The sequence below is a fragment of the Sceloporus occidentalis genome, unplaced genomic scaffold, assembly GCF_023333645.1.
Source record: "Sceloporus occidentalis isolate IW3139 unplaced genomic scaffold, rSceOcc1.0.p SCAF_1, whole genome shotgun sequence".
NCBI lineage: Eukaryota > Metazoa > Chordata > Lepidosauria > Squamata > Phrynosomatidae > Sceloporus > Sceloporus occidentalis.
In genome coordinates, this window is record NW_028316981.1 from 77,795,769 (window position 1) to 77,810,233 (window position 14,465).

Here is a 14,465-nt window from a genome sequence, read left to right on the forward strand (position 1 = left end):
CCCCTTCCTTCGGCCGAACAGGCTCCAAGGAGCCCTTTCGGCCGAAGGGGGCAGCCGAAACCACTCTCATTGTTAAAGCAGACCTTTTCGCATTGAAAGCACTGAAAATACACAGAAATGCACTTTGGAAAGTCACACTGTCTCACCTTCAGAAAGACTGCATGTCCCACAAACTGACATATCATCATCACTACCACTCTCATTGTAAAAGCAGACCTTTTAGCATTAAAAGCACTGAAAATACACAAAAATGCACTTTGGAAAGTCACACTGTCTCACCTGCAGAAAGACTGCATGTCTTCATCTTCCTCCTCCTCCTCCTCTCCTTCCTTCCTTCCTCCTTCTTCCTCCTCTTCTTCATCCTTCCCTCCCTCCTCCTCCTGCTCCTTCCTTCCTTCCTCCTTCTTCCTCCTCTTCTTCATCCTTCCTCCTCCTTCCCTCCCTCCTGCTCCTTCCTTCCTCCTTCTTCCTCCTCTTCTTCATCCTTCTTCCTCCTTCCCTCCCTCCTGCTCCTTCCTTCCTCCTTCTTCCTCCTCTTCTTCATCTTTCCTCCTCCCTCCCTCCTCCTCCTGCTCCTTCCTTCCTTCCTCCTTCTTCCTCCTCTTCTTCATCCTTCCTCCCCCTTCCCTCCTTCCTGCTCCTTCCTTCCTCCTCCTTCCTCCTCCTTCCTCCTCTTCTTCATCTTTCCTCCTCCCTCCCTCCCTCCTCTTCCTGCTCCTTCCTTCCTTCCTCCTTCTTCCTCCTCTTCTTCATCTTTCCTCCTCCCTCCTCCTCCTGCTCCTTCCTTCCTTCCTTCCTCCTCTTCTTCATCCTTCCTCCTCCTCCTTCCCTCCCTCCCTCCCTCCTCCTCCTTCCTTCCTCCTTCTTCCCCAGCGCTTCCCCCGCCCCCCTGGGAGGCCAGAGGCCGTCCCAGGGGGCGGGGGAAAGGAGCGCTCCGGCGGCCCCAGGGCTTTCCCCGGCCCCTTGGGAGGCCAGAGGCCGTCCCAGGGGACGGGGGAAAGGAGTGCTCCGGTGGCCCCAGGGCTTCCCCCGCCCCCTTGGGAGGCCAGAGGCCGTCCCAGGGGGTGGGGAAAAGGAGCGCTCCGGCGGCCCCAATCGGTGGCAGGGTCGGCCTGGGGCCGCTCCTATGGTGCCCGTGGGCCGGATCTGGCCCACGGGCCGTATGTTGCCAATGCCTGTTGTATAGTTTTCACCACTTAAAAGAAAGAATGCATTTTTAAGCAAGCTCAGGGACCAAATAGCTCCTGCAAGAGGAAGTAGGTTTAAATTTATGTATACAGTACAAATAAAGATTTCAGGAGCTGTTTTGCTCTAGGTAAGAGCAAACCAGCTTCTGTAGCATGATACTGTCTACTATACAGTGTGTATGAAATCCAAATTCCTAAGCATGAGTCTTTTGAAGCCCTGATTCAGAGATGTCTTAGTTGGAAATGAGATTTGAACTCAGGGCCATTTTACAGAGTGTTTGACCATGTTGAAACTGGCTACTGCAATCAAGACTGTTTCTGTAAGATGTGGTTGGTATTTGACTGTAGGAAACTTTCACACAGAATGACTGAAACTGAAAACCTAGTACTTGTTCTGTCTCATTAAAAATGCACTTCTTGATATGATGACTCCAGTCTTTCTGTCTTACTCTGTTGGAAATCCAGAAATACTTAACAGGTTAAAAGATTAGATGTTATTCTGGAAAAATGAAAACAACAACACCACAAAAAGAACCTGAAAAGTATTACTGTTTCTTCTTTTTCCCCAGATCAAGCACTGCAACAAGTAGAAGTCTAGCTACCTCTTCAAAATCATCAGCAAGTTCTTGCTCCTCAGCAGTTGCCTCTTCGGCCATTACAAATGGTGATAGCAATAACTCCTATGGTTTGAACTCCAGCCATGGCAAAGGGTAAGGGCAAGAATGTCTGTGTTGTTTATGTAAATTCCTTTCTCTGAATGCCTTTATACATTCTGTTCTTTATTAAATAAGGTCCTGCCCTGGAGGGAGTCATGTCTATCCTGTTTGTAAGCTAGCTGTGTGTGTTTGTATATAAACACAGTACCACTTCTAATTGTTCTAGCTTGCATTTCATGGAGCTGGTAGCATTTCTTTGCCAATTACTATTTTATTCAGACATGCCTGTTTTTCTTTTTCTTTCATAACAACCCTGTATTATACAGTAGCTGATGTAAAAACACTGCAGCCTGCTATAATCAAGACAAAAATACATGCTGTAAGAATATAACAGACTGAAGCAGGGGTGGGTAACTGCCAAGATTGGGAGGGGGGCTCATTGGTATCCCATGGGACTTTGGAGGGCTGCACCTCCCTCAAATATTTTAGTTTTTTAAAAAAATCACTGTAATCGCTCCACTGAAAGGGACAGGGTATTTCACCATGTTTTGGGGATCCCTGGCCTGTCAGGGCATGGGGCAACATTTTATTTCTCCATTGGGGGGGGGGGTGCTGGGGTGTCCTAGGGGCTTCAAAATAGCTTTAATTGACTTGGAAGCTGTACTTTTTTAGACCTGCTCTAAGGTATTTATGATCTAATCTGGTTAACTCATTAGCATTAGATTTAGGCCAGGATCAGGTCCCGCCTGTGCTGTTACTTCACTGTCTTTTGGCAAGTTCCTCAAGAGTATAGAATGATTTAAAAATATATTGCTGAATCATAAAACAAAAGCTAGTCAGTAGGAAAGGGATTGTTACATTATAGCAAGATAATGAGGTGTAGGTTGTATGCAGTAATACTGTTATCTGTGCGTCAGTAGAGCAGTATCCATCAGTAGAATTGATCTCATCTCTCCTTGCAGCCTCCTACAACTCCTTCTGCATCTGATCCGCAGGTTTAGAGACCCTCCAGAGTGGGGTAGTTGTGCGGGGGGATAGGGACGCAAGCAACTGTATGGAAGAGTAGTGGAAATGAACATTCCATATCATAATTGCATTGTTATATATTTTAATCATGTTTTATGTTAATTTTATAGTTTGGGAGGAAGGGTTAGGTCAGGGTTTTGTGGGTTTTATTGTTTTTATATTGTGTATCCTAAACTCTGTTGTTACCTGCCTTGATCCCCAAATGGAAGAGGCGGGATATAAATAAATATTTTATTATTATTATTATTATTATTTATTATAAGGACACAGTGGTGACACAACTTTAGATGCTACCCCTAGTCCTTCCACAGAGGTTAAATTTGTTTTTCATCCTACACAACTTTAGATTGAAAGTGGAGGTTAACCTGTGCCCTTTTCTGACATTCAGTTTTTCTGTGTATGGGGAATTTTTTTTGTAATAAGAGGCGAACTTACATATGGAGCACTTCATTCAACTTAACTCTCATCCAAATAGATGAGACACTTTAATCCTCCTGAGTCACATTCTGTTGAAGAAATTCCACAGAACTAAACCTACAGATTAGAGATTTTATGATGTTGTCAGATGGAGAGTTGTAAATAGCGTTCCTGAGTTTAAATCACTTTTATGTACATTTCTTACAGATGAAAATTGCTCTGACAAACCTATCTCACCAATACTGCATTTGTATAGTTACTGAGGACTGAGAGCAATTCAAAGCAAATGTTACATCTCATGTGAACTTTTCTGGATCTGGGTGTTCTGTACTGTGGAATAAGCTTGACTCTTCATCTAGAAGTGTTCCTGTGCACATGAGGCATTTTTACACTCTTCGGTGTATTGAAATTCTCACTAGGGTCAGAAAACCCCCAAATTAAGATACTCAATAGTAGTTTTTTTTTATCTTCCTGGAAAGAGATTAACTTTATTTGCTGATTGCATCTGCTTCTGGTGCAAAATAACCTAACCATAATTTATTGCAGCTTAGAAGCATTAGACTGCTGTATTATCTTGTATATGAGACAGCCTTTTAGAAGTGTCTGGAAACTATATAACTACCATTTTGTGAATTGTTGCAGTTTCCTTAGAACAGACAATGACTATTGAATAAATAATCTAGCTTCCAACTTGTTTCTCAGTCCAATTCAAAGTGCTGATTTTTATCATGATTTTTAAATAGTCTAAGTCTGGATTTGCGGCCTAAATCTAATTGCTAGTCTCACATAGAGTAGACCCAGTGAATCTTACATAATTACACTAACCAAGTTCCATCTTATTCAATTGACTCTACTCTTGTTGGACTGATAGTCAGATTTAGGATTCATGCTACTTCAAGACTGCACAGAAGAACCTAGCAACACATTGGATACGTTGCTCCAGGTTTCCACACTGCCAGACATATAGTGAGTGGTTGTTTCTTAATGGTGGCATCAACATTTTGGAACTTCCTCCTGAGGGCAGTTTCCATTCCTTCTTCCCTGGTAGTTTTTAAATGATGTGTTCAAGAGCTTTGAGGGTCCTGTGATGTTAGGTACTGATTTTTTAAAAATTGTTTGATTGTGTGGTTGGCTGGCTGGTTCAGCTTTTGGGAGGTTAATTTTAGTTATGTGATTTTTGGATTGTTTTTTGAATTGTTGGCTGTTTTCTTCTGTGTAATACGAAGCAAAAGACAGGACACAGATATTTGAGTAGCATTCATTTATGCAAGTCTCTGCTTGTAGCACAGTAAAGTAACAGGCTGATCACTTCCCAAAATGATTTCATTTCTTAAATTTTATTGGAGTCTTAAAAGCATAATTATACAGGAAAGAAAAGACAAGAGAAAAGAAGAAAAGGAAGAGAGAAGGGAAGGGAAGGGGTAGTACATACAGTATGCTGACATATATAAGTTGGTGATATTTCCAAAAATATATTTTCTTGAAGATCATGCATTTTATGTGTTTTATATGTATAGCTAAAGCAGTAAGATCTTCTGGCCACTGAGCAATAGATGGTGAATGTTTATCTTTCCAAACTTGATGTATAAAGCTTTAAGCAATGGTAAAAGCATGTGTGTTATTTTCACAGGTCTAAGTGACAGATTTGATAGCATAATGTACACTAAACATTAATTGTCCTACACTTGCCTTTTTATGATTGTACCTTTGTTTTTATAACATAAAATGCTTACCTGATTTAATGGTGCCTCTTCTTTTGCAGAGGCTCTAGCCTTTCTTGCAACTTCTACAACAACAGGGAGAGCTCTCCACAGTCACAGCCTGGCCTCTGTGGCCTCAGTAACCTAGGAAATACATGTTTTATGAACTCAGCATTACAGGTAAAGGGCTGCTTCAAAAATCTATGGTTCCAGTCTCTCTATTACTTATGGTTTATAGTTTACCTATCTAAAAATGTACAATTTTAAGATAGATAAACTATAATCTTAACTGTTGGGGGGCACAAACGCTAGGAAGCTGCCCTGTACATTGGCCCAACTAGCTCAAATTCATCTTTGGCTGCAGCTGTTTAGGGGTTCAGATAATGGTTCATCTCACCTGGAGCATGAATGTAACCTGAGGCATTTTGCCTATGTGATTATCTGTCCCAGGGAAATGTGTTATCATCCATTCCTGAAGAGTGGAAGCTCTTGTACCCACTAATGATTAGGTTTCCCCCCACAATGTGCTAGGTACCAGATCATATTTGTGCTATATTATCACTGTATTTGTATAGTTTCCTGAAAAAATGGCATGAAAAGGCACTGATAATGGACTGATACTTTGAATTGCACTGTTTTGTAATGCTATAGTGTTCTACATGTTTTTCTAAAACCTGTTAGCTGCTATTTTAGGGCAGTGTTTCATGACAGCCTGGGTGGAAATACTTTAACATTAAAAACTTTTCAGCTAAAATTCCCGTTTTATTCTTCAGCAAAATTCATATGTAGTATTTACTTTACCTTGTTATTTAATTATGCAAATTATTGTCATGTTGATGTGATCACAATCTTTGCTTTAATTTTTTCACAGAAATGTGTGTTGACAAGGTTACCTTGCTTATGTAGCTCTTTTCTCTTAATCTTCTAGTGTTTGAGTAATACTCCCCCACTGACAGAGTACTTCTTGGAGGACGAATATGAAGCTGAAATAAATCAAGACAATCCTCTAGGAATGAGGGGAGAAATTGCAGAAGCATATGCAGAACTCATCAAACAGATATGGTCCGGAAGATATACACACGTGGCCCCCCGCATTTTCAAAGTAAGTAGAGGAAGTGACATTCTTGTGTTATACTGTATGAAACTTCGGAAGCTAATCCTTAGAGAAAACACTTTGTTTCCTATTTTAACTTTTTTAGCTTAAAAACATTAACCTGACCTACAAACATTTTCAAGGTTTGTATTAAATCCCAAGTATTAAAGCACTTCAGTGCTTTACTGAATATTGCAAATTACAGGGGAACAGCATGCACTCCAGTTCTACTTAGAATATTTCTGACTTCTGAAGCTTTTACTAGTCAGTTTGCTTTTTGCTTAGAATGTAGAGATGAGATTATCTTTATTTCAGAAATTAATTGTACACTGAATTACTTTGACTTGTTTTAAATAAGTACTTGATTTACTCCTTTAAATCATATTGGCATTCTGTGAAATTTACAACCAAAAAAGAAAGAAAGAATTCCCATAACTGGAAGTACCATGGTAGTATCAGATAAGAGTTGCTAATTATGACAGCTAGTTTAAAAAACAATTATATTACAAATGCAGTATCATCTCTGTCACCATTTTAAAAAATGCTTGTCAATGGAAAACCATCAGGCTGTCTGCACAGGCCAAAAGGCCCATCTTCCCCGCAGCCGTGTGTTGTCCTGTTTGGACAATGCAGGCCAGAAACCCCAGGGCCAGGATTGGGCCAGATCCTGATAGACCAGACACAAATCTGATGAATCCTGCCTTATCTGGGGTAACAGCCCCTAACACAGGACAGTTTGACCCCCGGCAAACCCTGGCTGTTTACACTCCCCCTGAACTTTTTACCTTCCCTCATATCTTTGCTAGTGAGGAGACCCTCATTGCTGCATCTGACATTAAGATACTGGGGGAAAGTAAGGAGTGAATACTGATAACAGGTGCCTGAGCTAGCACAGGGACCGGCAGGTAAACACCTGCCTGTCCGTATGCTAGCCCAGGGACTGTCTCAGATTAGCACCTGGAGCATGAAAGCACAGGCCAAGCCCTTGCTTTCATGGCCCCTCTGCTCAGGGCCAAATGTTGAACTGGAGTCTTCCAACACCAACTTCCAATATAGTCCTTCCAAAAACATCTAGAACAATTGCAGAATTATGCTATCCCAGCCAGGCAATCAAGAAGAACACTATTATCTATTGGGAGGTTCAGCAGAACCAACTAGTACATTTCCCTCCATCCAGCTCCTGACAGAGATCATCCTTCAAGATTATGTGGGAATACAATACAGCTGGAGAATTAATAACCTGTTGCCATTTTGCCATTAGTATTACTGGCAAAAACCAGCTATAGTACAACCTCCTGCCTTTAATTCTTCAGAATTGGGTTACGATTAACTACTTCCTTCACTGTATTCCATTTATGTGCAGTTTTTTGAATGTAATTTATCAACTCTATTTTTAATTATGAAGTAAAAATAATTTGTTATGTGTATTTTAAACTTAATAATATAAATAAGACATTTATTAAAAAATCATTGAGACAATAGAATATTTGTAATAGTGCAATCCTACATTATCTTAAAATATAAAAGATACTGTATTACAAAAAGTTAAATGAAAGAGTCTGTAGCCTAAATCCAAAACAGTGCTAGTGAAATGAAATTCCCTGCTAGTGTAGTTGCATTTGTGCATAGCAGCTGTGCATCTCATAGATAAAAAGATCAGCCACTCACAATAAAAGCTATATCGGATATTGCCCTTATGCTAAATCTGAAAATGTACAACCACAAGCACAACTGGCCTTTTGCTAGCAAAATAATATAATTGAATAGTGTATTATTAGGGTTTTTAATTATACATTTGTTGATGGATATTTCATATTGTCTCTATAGTTCTTATTGATTCTGGAAGCATCTGTTCTCCCTTGTTAATGAAATGGAACTGAATTTTTAAGAAAATATTTTTTCTATTTTAAATTTTAGACCCAAGTTGGCCGCTTTGCTCCTCAGTTTTCAGGGTACCAACAACAAGATTCCCAGGAGCTCTTGTCCTTTCTTCTGGATGGTTTACATGAGGATCTAAACCGAGTAAAGAAGAAACCATACTTGGAGTTGAAGGATGCTAATGGCAGGCCTGATTCGGTACAGTTTTAAAAGAATCTTTATATTGAGGTTAAGCTGTAGTGTAAAAGACCACAACAGAAAGAGAATAATCCTTTTTGCATATCCTCTTTACTTCCTACCTTCCATATGGAGGATATGTATCCGTATTTTATTTTAGAATCTAATCTGTAACCATTTCCTTTGGTGTAAAAATGTTCTAACTAGCCCCTTACAGAGGTTGATTTGGAAGTAACAATTTAAGTTTGTGGGCACAATCCATGTACACGTTATATGCACCTTCTTTGCTTCTAAGAGGTCAGAAGCATGCACTTGTAATGTCTGAACTAAGCAGAGTTACTCATCTCTGAACTCTGGGTAGTTTGAGCTCTAGTCAGTACAATCAGATATGGTTCATAAATCACTGTTTATTTCTTCCTTAACAGTTTTAACTAGATAGTTGAGCTCTAGTCAGTACAATCAGATATGGTTCATAAATCACTGTTTATTTCTTCCTTAACAGTTTTAACTAGATAGTTTAAGTTATCTCGAATTCTTTGAGACCAGATACAATAGGGAATTGGATTCAGTTTTAAAAGCAAGCCTGAGGGTTGTCATACCATGTGTGCTTGATGGTAAGCCATAGCTACATTTGAAAAGACAGACTTCTCTTTCTTTAATCTTCCCTAACCTGGTGTCAAAAATATCAGTAAAGGAATGAACATATGACATATGTCATCCAGATGGAGGAACCAGCCATAGTATGATAAAATAGAAGAAAAAGAATAGAAACAGATTAAAAAGCAAACACAAGCCAGGTAAAGTATTTTTAAAAACCCTCACAGCTAAAACAAATGACAACATTCTTACAAGTCATCTTATGAACCAAAGTACTGTGTAAATAAAAATGTCCTTGCCTGTTGGTGGAAGATCATTAGAGAAGGGATCTGTCAAGCTTTCCTTAGTAAGACATTCCAGATCTTTGGAACAGTCCCTAGGAGAGGCCCTTTCTTAAAGTTCCCACCAAAGTGTTTTAAACATTGCCAGTAGAGTTTCAGAAGGTCTCGGAGCCCATCCAGGATTCCAGGGGATAAGGCAGTCTATCAGATAACTCTGTCCCAAACTCTGCAGAGCTTTGTTATTTCTGGCATTTACATTAGTTTCTCTCGTACTATGTCCTTCCCAGTCTTCAAAGGATTTTGTCTTTTAGTTTCTTCAGCTATGGAAAAGTTATGCAAGTGGAATTGATTGTGAGCAACCTGTTGTACTTTTATAGGTGGTGGCAAAAGAAGCCTGGGAGAATCATCGATTACGAAATGACTCCATCATTGTAGACATTTTTCATGGTCTCTTCAAATCTACATTAGTCTGTCCCAAATGCTCTAAAATTTCAGTGACTTTTGACCCCTTTTGCTACTTAACCCTTCCATTGCCCATGAAGAAAGATCGAACGATGGAGGTGTTCTTGGTTTTTGCAGATCCACAACGCAAACCCTGTCAAGTAAGTAGAGATTTGTGTTAGGCTTTGCCAGAAACATAATCTACTCTGCAAGCAGTGTTGTCACTAGGATTGGTGTCATTTGTTATGATAACTCATGGTGTCATCCCCCACAGACCTTCTCCCATATCCAGCCTATACGTACCAAGAATCCTTAGTACTATTTTTGTTCTAATGGGCAGATGGGGATGAGCTCTGGGCTTCCTTCGTGCTCCACGCAAATGATATAATATCAGTTCTAAAAGATCTTCATGGTCTGTTCATTTTGATCTGAGGTCAAGGTGCTAATGATGGCTTTAAAAGCCCTAAAATGACCTAGGACCTGTATACTTGAAAGAGTCCCCCTCTGTAGGTGCCCCTGCCAGAGGACTGAGGTCTTCCATAGCGGTTTCCTCTGTGTCTCACAAGTGGAACCAGTACACTCCATGGGTCTTTTCTTTGCACAGTTCTAAAGTGGTTGAATGATGTTGCCCCCACTGTATAAAAGATGTGAATGGAAACCTCATGTCCTCAATTTTTTCTGAATTCCTTTCTCCCTTACTACATCTTAATTTACTTGTTACCTTTTAGCAAATGTTGTTGTTACCTCTAAATATGGACATCCTAAGTAACTAATCTCAGACCCCTACCCATCCACAGTTCATTCTGTCTATGACTGCTGTGAATCACAGTCATTCGTTTTTAGCCCAACATGATTCAAAGTGTTCTACTCCTTTTTTCAAAGCTGGTTTTTAACCCCACTTGTATCTCCCTGAAGCAAGATCAGAGAAAGCTGGAATGGCCAGGGTGTGTAGGCTTTGAGGTATGATTTGAATATAACACCCATCATCCTTGACCACTGCCTCTACTGGCTAGTGCTAATGGGTATTGCAATCCTACCATTTACTCATACTGTCTTTCAAGGAACAGCAAGGTGTCCCCTTTAGTGAAGCTACAAAACAGGTACAGGAGTTCTGGCTGGGGCTCATAGTGTTGTGGGGGCAGGCTAGCCCAATTGCCCCAGCAAGCCTTTCTTCACAGTGAACCTTCTAAACCCCTGGGCCCCTTGTGAGGTATGTGGCCCTCAGCAAAACGTACACCAAATAACACAGAATGAGGTGTAGTGGAAGCTTTTGCCTCTCAGGGAGTTTGAGGCTTCTCTGGAGGTAAACTGAGGCAGAAAACCCTCAGAAATTGTCCCCTAAGCTCCCCTTTAGATTTGAGATCAGGTGTGCGGGAAAAGATCCATGGGCCAGTCCCTCCTTTTTTTTCCTTCCTTCCTTCCTTCCTTCCTTTCTTTCTTTTTTTGTTTTTTGTTTTTTTGTTTTGTTTTGTTTTGTTTTGTTTTTGGTTTTGGTTTTGGTTTTGGTTTTGGGTTTTTTTTTTTTTTTGTTTTTTTTTTTTTTTTGAGGGCGGGGAAGAGGCCCTCAAATTTATTTTAAATGTCAAAGAGCAAAGAGAAGCCTTCTCTCCTGCTCTCTTCTCTTCACAGCAGTTTCCTCGATATCCCCCACATTGCAGGGGGAAAGTTCCAATTCTCAAGGTTGAGTCTTAACAAGATCTTAACAGTAGCAGAACTGGTTATTGGTGTAAAAAAATTTGTCTAGAATTTCTATTTTTTGTAAGGTCTTATTTGGCCAATTCTAAGTTTTACATTCTGTTCATTTCCAGTACCGAGTCGTGGTGCCAATGATGGGGGGTGTATCTGACCTATGTGATGCACTCTCACAACTCTCTGGGATCCCTGCAGAAAATGTAAGGATAAATATGACTGACAAAATTTTGTGCAAAAATATTGTTTGGTAGGATGATTCTAGATGTATGTAAATGACTTTTATAAAGAAATCCTGTTCGTATTTACAAGGCTATTATTTCTGAGTATAATTTTAAAGGGCTTTGGAAACTTCTGTTTAGGTCAAAAAGTGAACAGTCAGACTCTACTTACTGTATGTTGTTTGCAATACTAAATGAAAAAGTTACATCTCAGATGAACTTTCCAATAAGAACATGTGGTGAGCATGACTGCCTTCTCTGTGTCTTTTTTCCTGTTTGCTTTTAAAAAAGATGTATAGCACTACTTTTGAAATGTGCCTCCTGTTTGTTGATGGAGGCCCGAAAGTCACAGGGAGAACAGAGCAGCTTCTGGCCAGTTCAGGGGTATGGCATACAGACAACGCATTCCCCTCAGGCTGCCGGGGAAAGGAGCGTGGAAAAAGCACTCATTGATGGCGGCCCATTCAGGACTGTTGTGGCCTATTCAGAACCTTTAAAAGCGGGCCATGTAGTTGCTGTGGTCTCCAGGCGATTGCAGGAGAAGCAGCCTCTGGCCGCAATATTATGAATGTCTTCTTGACCCTTGAGTCCTAGGATTTTTACGATAAAATCTGGAGGGGTACGAAGTTGAATATAGCAGTGGACGAATGAAATCCTGTTTTTGTTCTCGTTCCAGTCTGCTTTCTGCTGCTTCCAATAGCCCAACATAATCTCAGTTTAAACTCTGTATATCAAGCTACACCCAATAATGATGGACAAGCTTAGTTGGGAAATTGAGTTGGATAAGAACCAAGGGATTAAGAAAGTAAAAGAGACAGGCAGGATCCAGCAGGCAGTAGTGTCCTTCAGAGAATCTTATTCTGACTTTTTAGCTACTCTGATGCTAATTAAAAGGCCAACATTGGGTGGAAATACTTACTAGACATATGGATTTGGACATCTGTTTTTTGTGTATTTGTGCCCCTCAAAAGTCTTAAAGGAACCTGTTGCTGAACAAGTTCTTAAAGCACTACAACTCATATTTTTTCATTTTTGGGATTTATTCTTACATACTGCCTAAATACCCTAAAGGCTTCAGATCATGGAACTTAATCAGGATCAGCCCTGGTTACTGCTTGGGTGGGAGACCACTAATAAATACCAGTTGCTGTAGGCTATATTTCAGAGAAAGGAACTGGCAAAATGACAGAGAGAGTTTACTAGATTATTCTGTTGTTCATATTTGATTATCGTTATTCCCTTCTCACTTCGGTCTCAAATATTTGCTATTTCAGATGGTGGTGACAGATGTTTATAATCACAGATTTCACAAAATTTTCCAAATGGATGAAGGCTTGAGCCATATTATGCCAAAGGACAACATCTTTGTGTGAGTTCCAGCTTTCTGGAAAGAACAGTTAAAAGGGAGTTAAACGGGCTATACTATCTTTGGTTTTTTACACTGATAAAATAAGATACTGTTCCCCAAACTTCTAATGATCTAGATTCTAGTATTTTTTACACTGTGATGTATTCTGACCTGGATAATATTTGGCCTGCACCACTTGCTAAGTAACTTATTTGGGAGGCCTTCACCTTTTTGAGAATACAAGTAGATTCTAGTAAACATTAAAATGATGCCGCATGAAATGCTAAATCTGCGTACTGAGACATAGGGTCTGAACAGACCAGCTGTAAAACCTGGCTTTCGAGCGTCTAAGGGGTGTGGTGTTTCCACACTGCATGCCCCAAAGCCATCTGGAAGTCTCCCAGCCGTTCAGACAGGGGCAGCTTCAAGACGCTCCGGGGGCATGGTGTTTTAACACTGCATGCACGCACACCCCGGACCGGCTTGAAGCCACCCTGGGGTTGCAGTGCGGCTGCCTAAGGTGGCTTTTTACCAACCCAAATAGAAGCGGATCTTTTCCATTCCTATTTGGGTCAGCTCCAGGGCACATTGGGGCCACAGTGTGCGGTTGCCATGGCACTGGGGCGAGCGGTGTCAGAGCGGCCCCAATGCGCCATTTTGGGGCTGCCTGTTTCGCCCTCTACTGATTTGTAAACTGGCAGTTGAAAAATGTATGAGAAGGTTAAATTATTGATCACATTGGGCTGTTACACATGAAGTTCTTGAACAGTTAGATCTTGGAAAACTAGCTCTGTGCTCATTTTCCTGTTTCTCGCAATATCCAATATCTCTGTAAGTAATAATTGTAGATACTGTCTATATGCATAATCCTATAAAGTGATTACGCTAACACCAAAGAAGCATTACAGTGGACCCTTGTTATATGCTGGGGTTTGGTTCCAAGATCCCCTGTGGATAACAAAATCCGTGGATGCTCAAGTCCCATTAAATGTAATGACATAGTAAAATGATGTCCCTTATAAAAAATGGAAAATCAAGGTTTGATATTTGAAATTTATACTTTTTTGAACATTTTCTAACTGTGGATGCTTGAATCTGTGTATAAAAAATCCATGTATAAGATGGGCCAATTGTACTTTGTACTTTTCTTCTGGGAATCTGTGTTGAACACATTTTAGTGTGAAGGGCTAGGTCAGTTTTGATCAAGTTTAATTCAGCATTTTTTATTAGAGATTTAAGGAAAAGGCATCTAAAGCACGTTACAGACCGCCTGTTTGGGGCGCGCCTGTAACCGGCCCTTTCCCCGCCGGATCGGGGCCTCAACTGCCACAACGGTAGCCTCTGAGGCCCTGATCGGCCGCTTTCCAGGCTGCGGGGAAGCGGCAAAAGGCCGCTTCCCCGCGGCCTGGAAAGGGGTGTCCTTGGGGCTTCAAGCCCTAAGGACACCCGGCGACAGCAGGGAGCAGGAGAAAGGGGCCGCTTGGCCCCTTTCTGCTTTGCGTTGCTGGCGTAGCCATGTAAAGGCTGCGCCCAGCGACACAAAGGTGGAAGGAGCTCCGAAATGGAGCTCCTTCCGGGGCCGTGGAAAGGGCGCCCCAGGCACCCTCGCGCGGCCCCACTACGTCACTTCCGCGCTGTCCCGTTTGGAGGTGGCGCGGTCGTGACGTAGCCATGGCGGCCCCTGTGTGGAACGGGCGCCACCATTTTGTACATGCTCCGCATGTGCTAGGGTTAGGGGCATGTGGAAGCAACAC

General features: G+C 41.2%; 1 protein-coding gene across 1 annotated transcript in view; it reads left to right on the forward strand.

Moving 5' to 3' along the window:
* LOC149321646 (ubiquitin carboxyl-terminal hydrolase 4-like) overlaps positions 1 to 14,465 on the forward strand; it is a 46,255-nt gene that overhangs the window by 9,961 nt on the left and 21,829 nt on the right. Inside the window, exons 7-13 of the mRNA XM_089526154.1 lie at positions 1,757 to 1,897; positions 5,049 to 5,166; positions 5,915 to 6,088; positions 7,997 to 8,155; positions 9,390 to 9,614; positions 11,262 to 11,345; positions 12,638 to 12,732. Coding sequence (XP_089382280.1) covers positions 1,757 to 1,897; positions 5,049 to 5,166; positions 5,915 to 6,088; positions 7,997 to 8,155; positions 9,390 to 9,614; positions 11,262 to 11,345; positions 12,638 to 12,732 — 996 coding nt within the window. The remainder of the gene's footprint in view (positions 1 to 1,756; positions 1,898 to 5,048; positions 5,167 to 5,914; positions 6,089 to 7,996; positions 8,156 to 9,389; positions 9,615 to 11,261; positions 11,346 to 12,637; positions 12,733 to 14,465) is intronic.